Source organism: Rhopalosiphum maidis, chromosome 3 (genome assembly GCF_003676215.2).
Source record: "Rhopalosiphum maidis isolate BTI-1 chromosome 3, ASM367621v3, whole genome shotgun sequence".
Classification (NCBI taxonomy): Eukaryota; Metazoa; Arthropoda; class Insecta; order Hemiptera; family Aphididae; genus Rhopalosiphum; species Rhopalosiphum maidis.
The window spans coordinates 21,973,590-21,988,812 of record NC_040879.1 but is presented as its reverse complement, the minus strand read 5'-3'; the positions used below and the strand labels follow the sequence as shown (position 1 = coordinate 21,988,812).

The window sequence follows — 15,223 nt, the reverse complement described above, 5'->3', positions numbered from 1 at the left end:
CAATTTCCAACAAAAAAAATTAAAATCTTGAAGGTTCTGTTTCAGTAATTCATCAGTAGAGCGCGCCAAAGCAAATTTCAATAAATCACTAAACTCAAAAAATTGTATACTATATATTTCATTTTTTTTCTCTATTTAGTTTTTTTTACACGATTTAAAATATTATTATTATTTTTTTTTTTTTTTATGCTACTAAAATGAATTTAACAATTAATTTTTTGAAATGAATTTACCTTAAACATTAGTTATATGTATAGACTATAAGAGTAGGTATAATTACAAAATAAAATATTAATAAATTTATAGGTATCCCTTAAAAATTGAAAACAGTTGTAATATTTTATACATAGTACTATTGATTATAAATACTATATAGTATATAGTATTTATAATCAATGATAGTACTCACTAAAAATGTATGTTAAACAATAAAATTTCGGAAAAAAAAGTTATAAAACATCTGTTAGGTAAAAATAAAATAGTATAATTGTTATAACTACTTAATACACATTATCACTTAAATTTATATTTCTATATTAACTAATTTTATTTTCTTGATTCTTAATCAAGTAAGTATGGTAATTGAAATGAAAAAAGTCTGAATTTTAAAACTTCAAATATTTGAGTTAAATAGGAAAATGATAAAAAATATAACTCAGTTGTAATGAGTAGGTGGATAATTAAGCTAGCTTTAACATAAAATATTAATGAGAGAGATCCGATATCACACCCAAATGGTATAACGATTTGAATCCACAAAAAAGTCGGCGTGAACAGTCCCAAAATGTCTATGTTTTAACTTTTCTCCAAAACTAATATAGCTAAAAAGTTGGTTGATAGCTCATTAAAAAGGGATTATCAAGTAGATACAAAATGTGAGATTAAAAGTTTTGAAAAAAAATTATTTAATTTTTCACAGTTAAAAAAATAGTTATTTTTTGCTAAATTTTCATTTAGCATGGTAGATTACCGAAACTGGAGAATAAATTTTGTTATTTGGAGTCTTGTTAGATTTATATTAGCTAGGAAAAGTGCAGTGATGATTTTTAGAACCTTATTTTCAATCGTTAATAAAGCTAGAAAGCTAAAAAACATAAAATAACGCCCAATTAAATGTGTTTTAATTTTTTTTTGACGCTCTGTAGTAAATTAACTATAAAAGATAAAGTCCTGAAATTGTTCACTGCACTCCTCCTAGCCAATGTGAATCTAACAAGACCCCAAACAACAAAATCCGCTATCCGGTTTCGGAGATCTATCTCTCACTAAATGAAAATGAAAATAAAATACATTATACATACATATTGCATATTTCTAAAAATTGAAAATTAAGAAAGTACAGTAAGTTTACATGCCCATCTCTGACTTGGCAAGCGTTTTTTCATGAGTTATTGTATAAGTATTAATATTACTTATATTTCAGATAATACATTTTGTTCATACTATAGTTATTATGAAATCCGTAAAGTAAAATACGTAAATATTATTATTATATCTGTGTGTAGAACTGCACGTTTGTCGCTCATACAAAATAAATATATGATAATAATACGACGATATTATATATGAATAAAAACCACGGTATATTATACTAATATACTAAATTATTATGTATACATAATATACCGCGATAAAAACTAACTTATGACTAATGACTAGAAAGATATTCTTCCATTAATGTTACACAACTAAATTATTATGAAAAATAATATCACGTAAATAAACCAACTTTGGTTACTAGCACGGAGTACTACATGATTATGGAATCGATTCGTTTTTTGTTTAAAAAGCGAATAGGTAATCGACCGTCGACATCCGTATTATATCTCAAATATTATATTAAATAATATAATTAACAGTATTATTATATCTACCTACGCACGAATGCGAGTACCATAGCACGTCGCGACGTCGCGTCAACTCGGCGCACTGAGCAGTTTCGAATGACGATCATCGGCGCCGATAGATGGCGTTGGCCGAACGACGGTGTATCGATGACCCATCGAAAGCGATCCGTTGTCTTCGGTTCGCGAACTTTTGTCTTAGCAACTGATTACACCGTGTGACGATACGTCTTTTTACGACTTTTCGATCGGTCTATATCACCGACCACTGTCTGCCGACCACCTTAGGACGTCAAAGTGGCAATGATCATAAACGCAAGACTGGTGTTGGTGACTAGAACATTATAGCATAAATAGGCTGGCGACGCGTTCTACCTTTGCATCAGTAGTGGTTACAACTTAACCATTACATTTCATATGATGAAGCAACTATATGATCTTTACTGATTAATCGTGTTGCGCCAACGAGAACTTCTCCAGAGGATCTCGTTGGAATTCTGATGCCACTCCTAACTACTGATGCCAATTGTTATTGAATAATAGTTAACTTATTTATGTTAAACTTGAGTTAATGCTGGCGTATCCATCTCAACTCGAACTTGATAAAGTACTGTCGATTAAATATATTAGATGATAGTATTATTTATTAATATGTAACATTAACAGTTCTCTAATGAATTTTTCTAATAATATTCTGCTCATTTACTCCCTTATAGAAAATGTTTGATAAAAATGCAAAATGACGCAGAAGCATTTGTTATGAATTAATACACTGCAATAATCACTCATTAGTCATTACACCAATAATACATAGTATTAATAATTACAATACCTATTTAAATGTATAACTATTATTCATATTTACATTTTGTATTCAGTTTTAAACGGATCAAACAATCTTTTGACTTTTTGTTTCACAATGCGTGCCTTATATATTTAAATCCATACCTGTGTACCTATAATCTATATATTTATTTTAAAATTGTTTATTCTCGCCTTTTGCAGCAGTTAAAATACTTTCATTAAATGATCGTCACTGAGTAAATCACTGTATATATTTAAAAAAAATATAGTGATATATAAAATATCCTTAAAATAATTGATCACAGACTACTACTTGTAGTAGTTCATAGTTACTAGTTTAGGAAAGAGAAAGAAAAATTTCATAGGCGATCGATTGTTTTCAAGTTATTAATATTAGTGTGATACCATAGTATTTAAGATGTAATCCTAAATTCATAGCTCATAGATTACGCGTATGATTTTATAGTTGATTAAAAATATCCTAAAATAATATTTGAATCTTAAAAAAAATTTAAGTATTTAAAACATTTTTCTAATATATTTTGAAGTAATTATTATTAGCCAGACACGAACGTCGGGCCGCTCGAAAGTCCGGGGCTCTGTACCTATATATATATATATTTAAATGTATTAATTATAAGTGAACGAATTTATAAATTAATATATAAATCGTGGTACATTTTTATATCTTAAAACTTAAGATACCGATTTGTAGTAGGAAATTGGATGTAGTTGATACTTAGATGGGTCGATATTGAATTAGGTATATTTATAACTTAGTATTTAGTAGTAGTATTATTAGGTATACTGTAATAATAAAAATATTCTTAGAATTATAGGCTCCACTCAGATAGTTTTTCGTATTCCAAAATGCATCATCAAATTATTCAAATTGAAATTTAACACATTCATTAGATACGCTATCTACACTAGGTACAGCTATAGTGACTTACATTCAGAAACTGATTAGATTATCAAATAATCGAAAATTCTCGATTGGCTACGCATCGGGTTAGCACGAGATTGCGACTAAACACCACATAAAGTAACAATTATAGTTATAGCATTTTTTCTCATAGACAACTTTGCAAACCAACATAACAATAGCCAATATTAATAATTAGGGACCGGATTTATATGCAAATGCATATATGTATTGGAATAAGCTTTTTGAAACATGATGAACATTGTTCCCGATTTAGATCATTCTTATTAAAATAACTCTTTATTTTGTTTTGCATATTTTGCATATTTCAACGTTTTTACCTATTAAATGCATATTGAATGCATATTTATAGTTTTATAGTGCACATTATTATTTATAACACATATATTCGTTTTTCGTCGTATTGTCACGTTCACAGCCATATAATATTCGTTTGAACACATTAAGGAACTTATTCTGATCATCCAATGCAATATATTAAAATATGAATTCAATTTTTGTTTTCTGCTTTTATTAAGAGGACGTTTATGGTTATACCTGCATATGTTGTCTTTGTCTTAATAATTTAGATCATAGCAAATTTTTGTTCAGCAGAACACATTTTGTGATGTTAGCTTTAATATTAGAGTAAATTTACTTATTATCAAATTTAATGTTAAGAATATTATCTAGGGCATCTCATAGGATTTTATTGATAGTTTAATTTTCAAGTGAGTTATGGTTATGTAAAATATTAAAACTTTAAAATGCTCATAACTCGCTTAAAAATTAAGATATCAATAAAAGTCTATGAGTTACCCTAGATAATATTCTTATCTTTAAATTTGATAATAGATAAATTTACTCTAATATTAAAGCTAACATTACAAAATTTGTTCTACTGAACGAAAATTTGCTATGATCCACATTAGTAAGACAGAGACAACACATGCGGGTATAATGCGTCCTCTTAATGTGAGCTAATACTTTATAGATTGAAGATACAAAATGTTAAATGGCGACAAAGACGACAAAATACTTTAAAAGCTTTTTTATACTTTTTTTAATACCGTATTAATTAATAAATATTTTTACATAATTTTACATAATACATTTACACATTAATACATTTTAGATATTTTTATATAATTTTAAACAACATTTTAAGTGCATATTTAAGTACATATTTAAAAATAAATACATATTTCATAACATATTACAGCATTTTTAGAAGCATATTTTGAGGATTTTTGTGCATATAAATCCGATCCCTATTATAATAATAAATATTTTATACTATAATAATAGAAACTGAAAAATGTGTAATATATTATATTTTTAGTGTATACGCTGCGACTGTTGTTGTGAATGTAATAACTAATAATTATTGTTATAATACCTACAACCTACGTAAAAAAATAATTTTCTCAATTAGGTAACACGAAAAAATAATAATTATTATTAGTATATTTCATATTTAAGGCATTTAATTAAATTTAAGAAAAAAGTAAATTAGGTATTGGTAATGTTTTTTTTAAAACTATTGTTAGGTAGACACGCAACGCCTTTAACCTACTATACAATAGAGCAAAGTCCATAATTTAAATTAAATAAAGTACCTAATACAGTAATACCTATAGCTATTATACATGGTGAAATCTTTTATAATTAACTTAACCACTCGTAACGTAATACAAGTGCACTTGCAACTGTAAATTGTATTTCTGAAAATACATTTTCGGTATTCTTATGATGATATTATGTTAAAATTGGAACTCGACTACATTTAACGTATTCATCAATACATCTTATGTATATTTAATTATTTGAATATTATTTTACTGTAACTGTACCTATACTGTCATAGATTAAATATATTAATGCTATTTAATCTATTATTATATTTGTACCTACATATACATACATAGATACCAGCGTTAAAATCTCTTTTAGTTTTTTAGACTTCTGGTATTGATACCTAGCTATAGTGTACATTGTGTACAAGCATAAATTGATAATATTTTGATCATAAATCATAATAATAATTAATTTTGAAAAATAATGATAAATATTTATAGGAACATAAAGCTATATACATTACTAAAGCCTCAAAATCAAAAATCTATTTTTAATAAATATATTATACATACTACAGTCAATTTTACATTAAAAAACCTTGAGTATTGTCTGAATAAAGAGTAGTTTACATTGTCCGCAATAATTCTGAAAACAATTTTAATTAAGCAGAAAAATATTTAGATATAGATCATACCGAACATTTAAAAAAATTTAATTTGATTTAATTTTTAACTGTAATTGAATGGATTTTATTAAATCATGCTTTAATATTAAAAATGGTAATTATTCATTTTTCGGCTGAACTCAAATCGTTTTTTAGAATTAAAATCAGACAACGTCAATTTACTTGAATTTTGTCAAAATAATAAATAATAACTTATAAGTTGCCTTAAATTTTGCAGTAATGTGTATTTTATATATTATTATCGAGTATTTTAGTTATTAACATGTGCACGTACAATAATGTTCATACGAATGCATTTATCGCAGTATCTGCATTGAATCTTACTGTCCTCACTCATACTAGAATTCATTAGTTTATGTATCGTCTCAAGCGACGACGACTAAATTATAAATTGCCTAACTGTTGCCCCTTAATCTAAGAATAATTATTAAAAAAAAATTGTAATTGATTGTTCAATATTAATATATCATGACATTCTACCAAAAGTTTAAACATTTACTGTACCTATATATATTAAAAAATTAAAAATTAATTTTGTTAAAACTAATAAATTAATAGATTCTGCAGAACGTATCCCGATATTTTGATACTATATATTATATTGAAAATATTATAGATATATATATATAAAAAAAACTGTATATACTGTATACCTTAATATTATTTATGTCATAGCGTCACACTGTAATAAGAGAAATACCTATAGGTAGGTACTGTGAGTAGTTTTACATTATACTATATAGTCATATAGGTAGGTATATCTGTGTAATAGATTTGACCATACCTTTAAGGCTATATCTATTTGTTCACTCCTTGTGTGGGCTATATATTAGCAATCAGCATTAAATACTTTTTGGGCACCACTGTACTGTATGTACCCACTACTGCAGTATTATTGAATTAGAGCCTAGAGGTAGGTGTATTTATATCGTATATACTATTTGTATATGTACCTATACCTAAATATATAATACTACACCTACCAACGCGTAATATCCGAGGTCGTCGCGCCTGCGAGTAGAACCGATTTTCGTAATATTTTCACTGTCGTCCTCTGTAATATAATAAAAGAATAATATTATTATGCAATGCCGTTGTGTGCGTGTGTGACTGGCGGCTATCACGGTATAACCACTTCCAAATAAGGATTAAGGAGTAGGCGAATCGCCGCCTATATGTGCATGTTGTTGGTATACGTGCAAAAATTGTACGTACTGATGTACTTTTCTGAGGTACCTATATTATAACAGATACAATGCTATATTATGAGTATATGTACATAAACATAAATTATACTTAATTATATATAACAATAACTTAATAATTTTAAATACCATAGATCTGTATACTTAGCCATAACCTAAGTACCCATAACATAGGTTTCATACTACATATACTATTATATATATTATTACAATATAGGTAGGTATAGTGTTATTAAGTAATATATCGTGCACACGCACAACGTTTTTAATTAGGTATCTGTTTATTCTGTTTAGTTGTTCCACTTGTTCGCAGAGTACGAATTTGTATGGACCATAAAAAAGTTTAAAATATATTGTATAAAAAATGCAGAACTTGGAATATGCTATTGATGTTAAACAAAAATACAAAAATATTTCCAGAACTAAACACATTGATTTTTGGTAAAACATTAAAAGGATGATTTAAAATTTTGAGCTAATAGATATCAACCACAGTTAAAGTACAATAATAATAATAAAAAAAAATTAGATGGATTAAAACCGTCTTTCTTTTTAAAATAAATATTAAATATATTTTCAAAATAATGCAATAGGTACATTTATAATTCATGAATTTGTTCCTTCAATTTTTATTATTTGCTTTTTCAAAATTTTAAAAACTTGGCTGTATAGGTATCAAAGTTAAGTAAGTAATGTAAAATATTTTATGCTATTTGAGTGAAAGTTTATTTTTAAAATCATGAATTTTAGTAGGTAGGTTGTAGGTAGGTGATAAATATATATCTACATATTTAAAAGGTATTTTAAATAATTTATAAATTATTTGTATTGTCGTATTTTGATTACATGAACTTGTTTATTTAATACAAGGTGGTTCATTTATTTTACTTTTTTATTAATAATAACTTGAATTGTGATTTTTGATCTGAATTGAAATTATTATAATCTTGTTGTGAATTGTTATTTATAATGTCATTTTTTAAAAATTTAATTTCATAAATTAATTAGTTACAATATTACTATGTTGATTTAGGGATTTGCTCTAAAAACTTATGTCAAATATGCACAAAAAAAAGTAGTTTACCGAATTATTAAAGTTTTTATATTAAATTAATAAAAACTAATTTTCATATTTATTTGTATTGTTATTTTTCTTATTGTACATCTTATAATTATAGATACCTCGGATAGACATGGCTTTTATATTAATGTTATCCGATTCAAAAAAAAAAATAATAAGCGATAGGTAAGTTCTATATGTATAGGCTATAGGCTATAATTATGTTATATTATGTGTTATAAAATGAACATCTCCCACTATCGACGGCGACTGCGAGGAACGTGAATATGTGTATATAAGCTTATTATTTCCTATACTTAAGGAAATAATAAAATTATATATAATATAATATTATAGGACCTATAGTCTCATGCCTACGCACATTTGTATGTAAAATATAAACATTTTAATTTAGATGTGTACATTATTTTCTCCAGAATATGCATAGGTAGGTAGGTACCTAGTTAAGAAAAATATATGTACAATGTACTCTCAAAAACTAGGTGATACATGAATCCGTATATGGTAAATAATATTATATTTTGTTCTATTAAGCAAAATCCTTAAAATAAATAAAATACATTTTCCTTAAAGGTAGATTCTTAATATCCCGTAATCGCATTAATATTTAAAAAATAATACACGTAAATGTCAGAAACCCAGAAGTCTCTAGGCCCTACAGTCGTATATGTAAACAAAACGCAGTAGACAACATTACGAACAAATACTGTTAATATGATAAACATGACGCGAAGAAGTAGGTGTAATAACGACTTTATTAAAATAAATTGAGTACCTACACAAATTCTAATCGAATTTTGGTTTTTCCGCACTAATCATAAGCATAACATTTGAAATGTGCCGCCTGTAATAGTAGTGATCGCGGTAGCGTTCGGCGCGTGTTTTAAATAGGAGGTGGTCTGAAGGTACCTATGCATATTTTTCAAAGTATCTATTCTCTACAGTTTACACCACTGCGGACGTACCTATATATACTACTGATGAGACTACACAGTTAATATATTATATAGGCACTATTGTACCTACGCAGTAACGGGTCGATGGTCGTAATCGTTACAACAATAAAATATTATTGTACTAGCAGCACTATAATACACGTAATAATAATAATAATAATAATAGTTACCTGTATGGACATGTTGCGGGGGCGAAAACCGTCGGCGGCGTTACCCGCCACCCGCCGCCACAGCTTCACCTAACGACCTATCCGGTCGTCTTCGGCGGCGGCGGCGAAAACGGAAGAGTGGGATAACGCCGCGAGTCGTGACTATATGTATTTATTCTACCTACGTGTCGTCATTCGTGTGTAACACCCACCCACCCACCTGCCGTAGTGTACCGCGTTCTTACGGATCAGAGCCAGTCAGAGCGGATTGCGCAACGCCGGAACCTTTCACTGACGACAACGACGACGACGACGTTCCGCCGCCGCCGCCGCCCGAATAGCAAAAAAAATCCGTCTCTCGTCGCGAACGCGTATTGTCCGCTGCAGTTGTCGCCGTTCGTCATCGTCGCCGTTGTCGTCGTCGTCGTGTCGTAACAGCGTCGCTCGTCGGATTCCGCCATTATCCCGTCTGGCGGACACCGTTGACGGCCACTGCCAATCCCGTGAGTACTGTCTATCCTATATACTTACCCTATGAGTATTGTACTGTTAGTATACCTACCCGCCTAAACGTTTTCATCTCGTCGCCTCCCAAGTATTACCCTCCCTGACCACCGGATATCCGCGATGACTGCCGCAGGTGGTTAAGACAATGTCTCATGCGCCTGTGATGTCTATGGCTTACAAGCTTACCTATCTTCCTAATTATCAAGAAATATATGTATAAAAACAAAATTAACCCGTTGAATACGGGCAACTTAACATTTTAAGACAGTTAAATACTCGCCTCCACATCCACTAGTTGAGTCTGGACTAGATCAAGGTATCAGCCATGTTCATGAAATGAAACTTGAATAGGCATTTGTTGAAAATATCGCTTTTCATGGTTTAATTACACAATGATAATCATAAAAAGTCATTTTAATTTTAAGCAGTCAAAAATGGTTAGTCTTTCTTTTAAAGACTAACTTTGGTACACAGTGATAGATATATTTATCAATATTGTCATAATGCCCAACAAAAAATGGACTAGTTATTTTTAGGTATATTATACCAGTCAGCACTCACCAGTATACTAAGTATACTGCTGAAGAAACTAAACAATATAGTACAGGTGTTACTGGTGTTAGGTTAATTGAAGTTAAATTAAGTTGTGTACCAATATATTTAACACTTAAACATGTAGGGGTATAGAGTATTGTATTTTATTCTGAGACCAAATGGTTGAATAGACACTAAACTATTACTTTTTTGATAATTACCTGTACTAGACTAATTAAATCTATTTTATTTTTTCAGGGTCATACCATGGCTAACAAATGCATTCTTCTTTGTGCAGTAAGTATTTATAACTAAAAAGATACATTTATGTTTAAGCCAATATCAAATATTATACAATTTTAGATAATCTAATGTTGACCTATTTCAACAATCAACTAATTTAATTTAAAATAAAATTTTTTTATTCTATCAATATAATATTAATCAGACTATTAAATAATATGTAGGTTCCTTAATAATATAATTTAAAAATTTAATTACTTGTACCTTAACATTTTATTCTTATTAATTTTTATTTGACACTGTTAAATCAAAATATAATAAAATATAATATAACCATTTATGATTGGCAATACAATTTACTATTTAGTAAGAGAGTATATAAATATAGCAATATTTTTAGAAGAACTATTATTGAATAATCACTTTTATAGAAACATTTAATTTGAATGTATTTTCATTAAAAAACTAATTGGATTTACATAGATTTTTAAATATTTGTTAACTAATAATATAATTTACATATTATTTTCTAAATCATTTTGTTATTTTAGTTAGCATTATGCTGTGTTCGTGCTGATCATCTGATGTCTAATGATGCTTTATCAGGTATATATTTTAAATAGGTTTGTTTATTATTATTAATAATTCTATACTAGTTACTGTTTATCTAAATTAATAAAAACACATTTAAGAACATTTTTATTTGTTTTGTAATAAAAAATGTATTCTTTATGATTGAATTTGTTTATAGTTAAGCATGTACTAAGACTTAAATTATTTTTAAAAACATTGTATATGTATTTCTAATTCAGAAAACAATTTTACTATATAATAAGTAATAATTAAAAACTATAATTTGTTATTTTTATTAACCACATAGATCTGAACGATATGTCTAAAGATATTACTATACAATGTAACAATAAAGAAATAAGTGTAACCATTGATACAAAGTCAAAATCATTCACTGGAATAATTTACCCTAAGGGTTTATCCAAAAATTCAAGTTGTATGGCTGAATTTAATTATGAAAAAAGTCCTGTGGTTTATAAACTTCCGTTGAGGTCATGTAACACTATGAGTACATACCTTGTAAGTAAATCTGAATTATATGAATTAAATATATAATATTAAATATAATAATATATATATTAAAAATAACAAAAATATTTTTAGAATGATGGTTTAGTAGAATACTTCAATACAATAGTTTTACAACCTCATAGAAAATTGGTGACAAATCAGGGTAAAGGCTTTCATATTCGCTGTAAATATCAAACAAATGATCAGCTACTAACTAATGTGTTAAATATGAGGTAAAGTTTCTTTTAATTTGAACTGTTTTGTATTACTTTAGGAAATACTTATAATTATATTAACAGTATGCAGTTTATGAAATTAATAAGCTTAATATATTATTATTATATATTGTTTAAAATTTAAAATTATTAAATTATTATTGCTAGGATTCATAAGAGAAAACTAGGTATTTGTTTATAAAAAATATATGTTTGCAACAAATTAGTACAACAATTATTGTACAAATATTTAGTACAACAATAATGAATATACGTCTAGTAGACCATTATTATAACTGTTAATACTAAATATTTATATTATTAAAATAAATATATATGCTAAATTAAATACTATTAAAGAAGTATTATATATTTGCATATTATAAATATAATATAATCCATCTATATAAATTGTTTAACATAATATTTTTGATTAATTAATCATTTTATTGATTAATACTAATTTAGTTATTGATTTTTAAAAATGTTTAAATATTTAATACAGTAGTATTTTAATTTTTAATACATAAATAATAATCTTTATATATTATACAATTATGATTTTTATGATTTTGTAGCACAACAGATGAAGCAGCAATGATTGAAACTGCCAAGATGCCAACATGTACAATGAAAATTTTCTCTGGTAAAACTGTAAAGCAAGACGTAGCGGAAAATGTGAAAATTGGAGATCCCTTGACGATGGTCATTTCAATCAACAATGAAGACACTTTTGGATTGTTTATTACAGATTGTTTAGTTCGAGATGGTTTGGGTTGGGGTGATCAACGTCTTATTGATCAATCTGGGTAAGTTTATGTATATATATATATATGTATATACCTGTACACAACATAAGCATATTAATACAACTTAAAACATCTTTGTTTCAATCTTAACAGTTATAAATTAAATTGAACTATTCTTGTTATACAATTTCTGACTTCATATTAGATGTTCAATTGAAGACGACATAATGGGGCAATTTCAATACAGTGCTAACAAAACAACTGCAGTGGTGAACTTTCAAGCTCATAAGTTTCCTTATACTACCTCTGTATATTATCAATGTCACGTTCATTTGTGTTTGAAAGCAAATGGGGGCTGTGCAAACACGGTAACTATTTTAAAGGCAATTGCACTAGGTACATGTTTTTTGATTTATTTATATTTCAGCCACCAAATTGCAGTAACAGAAAACGTTTTCGGCGTGAAGATCAAACAATTGAGGATGAAAGTCCTGCTACAATAGAAGTTTATAGTGGCCTTTATGTAAATGAAGGAGTAGATTCAGGAAATCCAGAACAGATGGATCAAGTAGCACGAGAAAAGGTATGTTTTAATTATTTTTTCTAAAGTAAAAAAGTGTTTGCAAAAAACAATTTATTATCTAGTATTTCAATAAATTTTAGGTATAATATGGAATTCTAAACACAATTTTTGTATACAACATGTAAAAAGTATTAATTACATACATTTTAGATTAATTAATCTCATGTTGCATTTTGAAATTCAATAATTTCTATTGATAAATTATTATAGTAAATGTCTTGTTCTGTACTTCTAAAATCATGACATATTTTGATTCATATTGAACTATATAATGATAAATGCATTTAAGGTGCTTTAAGGTGTTTAATGGTTTTAAAGTATAAATTTGAAATGCAAATAATATAATTGTTTTTTGCAATCATATAACTGCTGGTTTCACTTTACAATACAAAACATCAATTAATTTGAAATGTATATTATACGACAACATTCCACTATACCTGTGTAGTTTAGATTGTAGTAAAACCTTCTCTAACGGACACCTCAAAGACGAATTTTGGGAACAAACTTTCTATAAATTATAATAACCTTATAATTAGCAGACAACATTTCAATAATTAAGAGTATTCTGTATTTAGAGGATAAAGGAACAGTTATACTTATTGTATTCTAAAATTAAATGTAAAATATAAAAAAAACTGTGTTTTTGATGAAACATGAATTTGACCATTAAATATTTTAACTAACTGTTTTCCACAAAAAGTTACTTTTTAATTTTTATAAACTGTGTGGATACTGTTATGAATATGATAACATAATAACCTGTTAAATTAACAAATGCCTACGTGTTTGACAAATTTTACCATTGTTACATTTTTAAAGTGCTGTATGTAAAAAGAACTACTTCATATGAAACTTACTAGAGAAACAGTTAACTGTAAAAGTATTTTAATAACAACAATTTTATTATTTTGTTACAGCTTTTGGATGATCCATACAATATTTGTATTTCTCAGCGAAATTTTGCTATAAGTATTGCAATAGCCGGACTTATCCTTATGCTTTTAACAGTAATAACAGCTTTAATATTGTTGATGAGAAGACACAAAAAGTCTGTTTCTTCAAGTGGAAGTTCTGTATACAGTGGCCCATACACAAATACAGCATTTAGTCATACTAGTTAAATATTAGCAATTAAGAATCTGTGGTGCTCTTTTTATTAACATTTAACAAAATTTATTTTTATTTTATTCCCAAAAAATAATCGATATTCATAGTATGTAAGAAATATCAAAGGTTATGAGATTTACTAAGATAATTCTCTATCGTTCTAAAGCATACATTTATTTTTAGTAATTTAGTATTTTTTTATTAAATGAAATTTAATTTGAATCGCGGACATATATTAAGAAGAACTTTACTCTTATAAAATGTGTTTTCAGAAATAGATAGCCTATTCTTTAGCTAATATGCTTTAATTATTAGACTTTTCCATTAATACAATTTGAAAATGTATACAATAATATGAATGTATTGTAATTAATATTTTTCATTTTTTTATTATGTCATTTAACCATGTGAAAGAGTGTATATTTTAATGATAATAACTATTTATATATATTTTTTAGATAAATATAATTTTCCTCAAGTTCCTTCTTTATATTTTGTCAAAACTAAATTTAGTTTTATGTTATGAAATCATATAAATTTATGTATTGTATTTTATATTTATATATCCATTATATAAATAGTTTGGTCTCTGTTGTATTAATATATGTCCCTGATTTAAATATTTTATTAATATTTATATTACTTTATATTATGAAATTAATATATTTAAGAATTATATTATATTTCAAATACTATGATCAATAAAGTGTGGTATTATTATTATTATTATTATTAAATTAATTTATATTTTTATGTATTTAATATTGTGTTGTTATTTAGACAATCCGATGAATGTTAAGAAAACCAAGTGTTAATACTAAATTTTGTTGAAGATCAACACAAAAAGAAAACATAATTGGTATTATAATTTATATATAAATTACCTTGTAACATTAATTTTATGTTATAAAAAAATTAAGTGGTTTTTGTAGTAATTGATATTTTATAAATAAGTCATTTATGTTTTGATTA

The 15,223-nt window shown here is 26.8% G+C and overlaps 1 protein-coding gene across 1 annotated transcript; it reads left to right on the top strand.

The window, feature by feature from the left end:
- The first annotated feature begins 9,422 nt into the window (after positions 1-9,422).
- LOC113556729 lies at positions 9,423-14,563 on the top strand. Its single transcript, XM_026961851.1, has 9 exons — positions 9,423-9,730; positions 10,527-10,565; positions 11,063-11,117; positions 11,392-11,603; positions 11,688-11,827; positions 12,388-12,618; positions 12,764-12,926; positions 12,986-13,141; positions 14,062-14,563. Exons 2-9 carry the CDS (start codon positions 10,536-10,538, stop codon positions 14,263-14,265), a joined length of 1,191 nt encoding a protein of 396 aa, XP_026817652.1. The 5' UTR covers positions 9,423-9,730; positions 10,527-10,535; the 3' UTR covers positions 14,266-14,563.
- Positions 14,564-15,223: the final 660 nt, after the last annotated feature.

Bases quoted from the DNA above. Each gene is read 5' to 3' on its own strand.
- LOC113556729 (XM_026961851.1), top strand. From the start codon at position 10,536: ATGGCTAACAAATGCATTCTTCTTTGTGCA. The intron at 11,828-12,387 runs GTAAAGTTTCTT...ATGATTTTGTAG, and splicing joins ACTAATGTGTTAAATATGAG to CACAACAGATGAAGCAGCAA. The intron at 13,142-14,061 runs GTATGTTTTAAT...ATTTTGTTACAG, and splicing joins ATCAAGTAGCACGAGAAAAG to CTTTTGGATGATCCATACAA.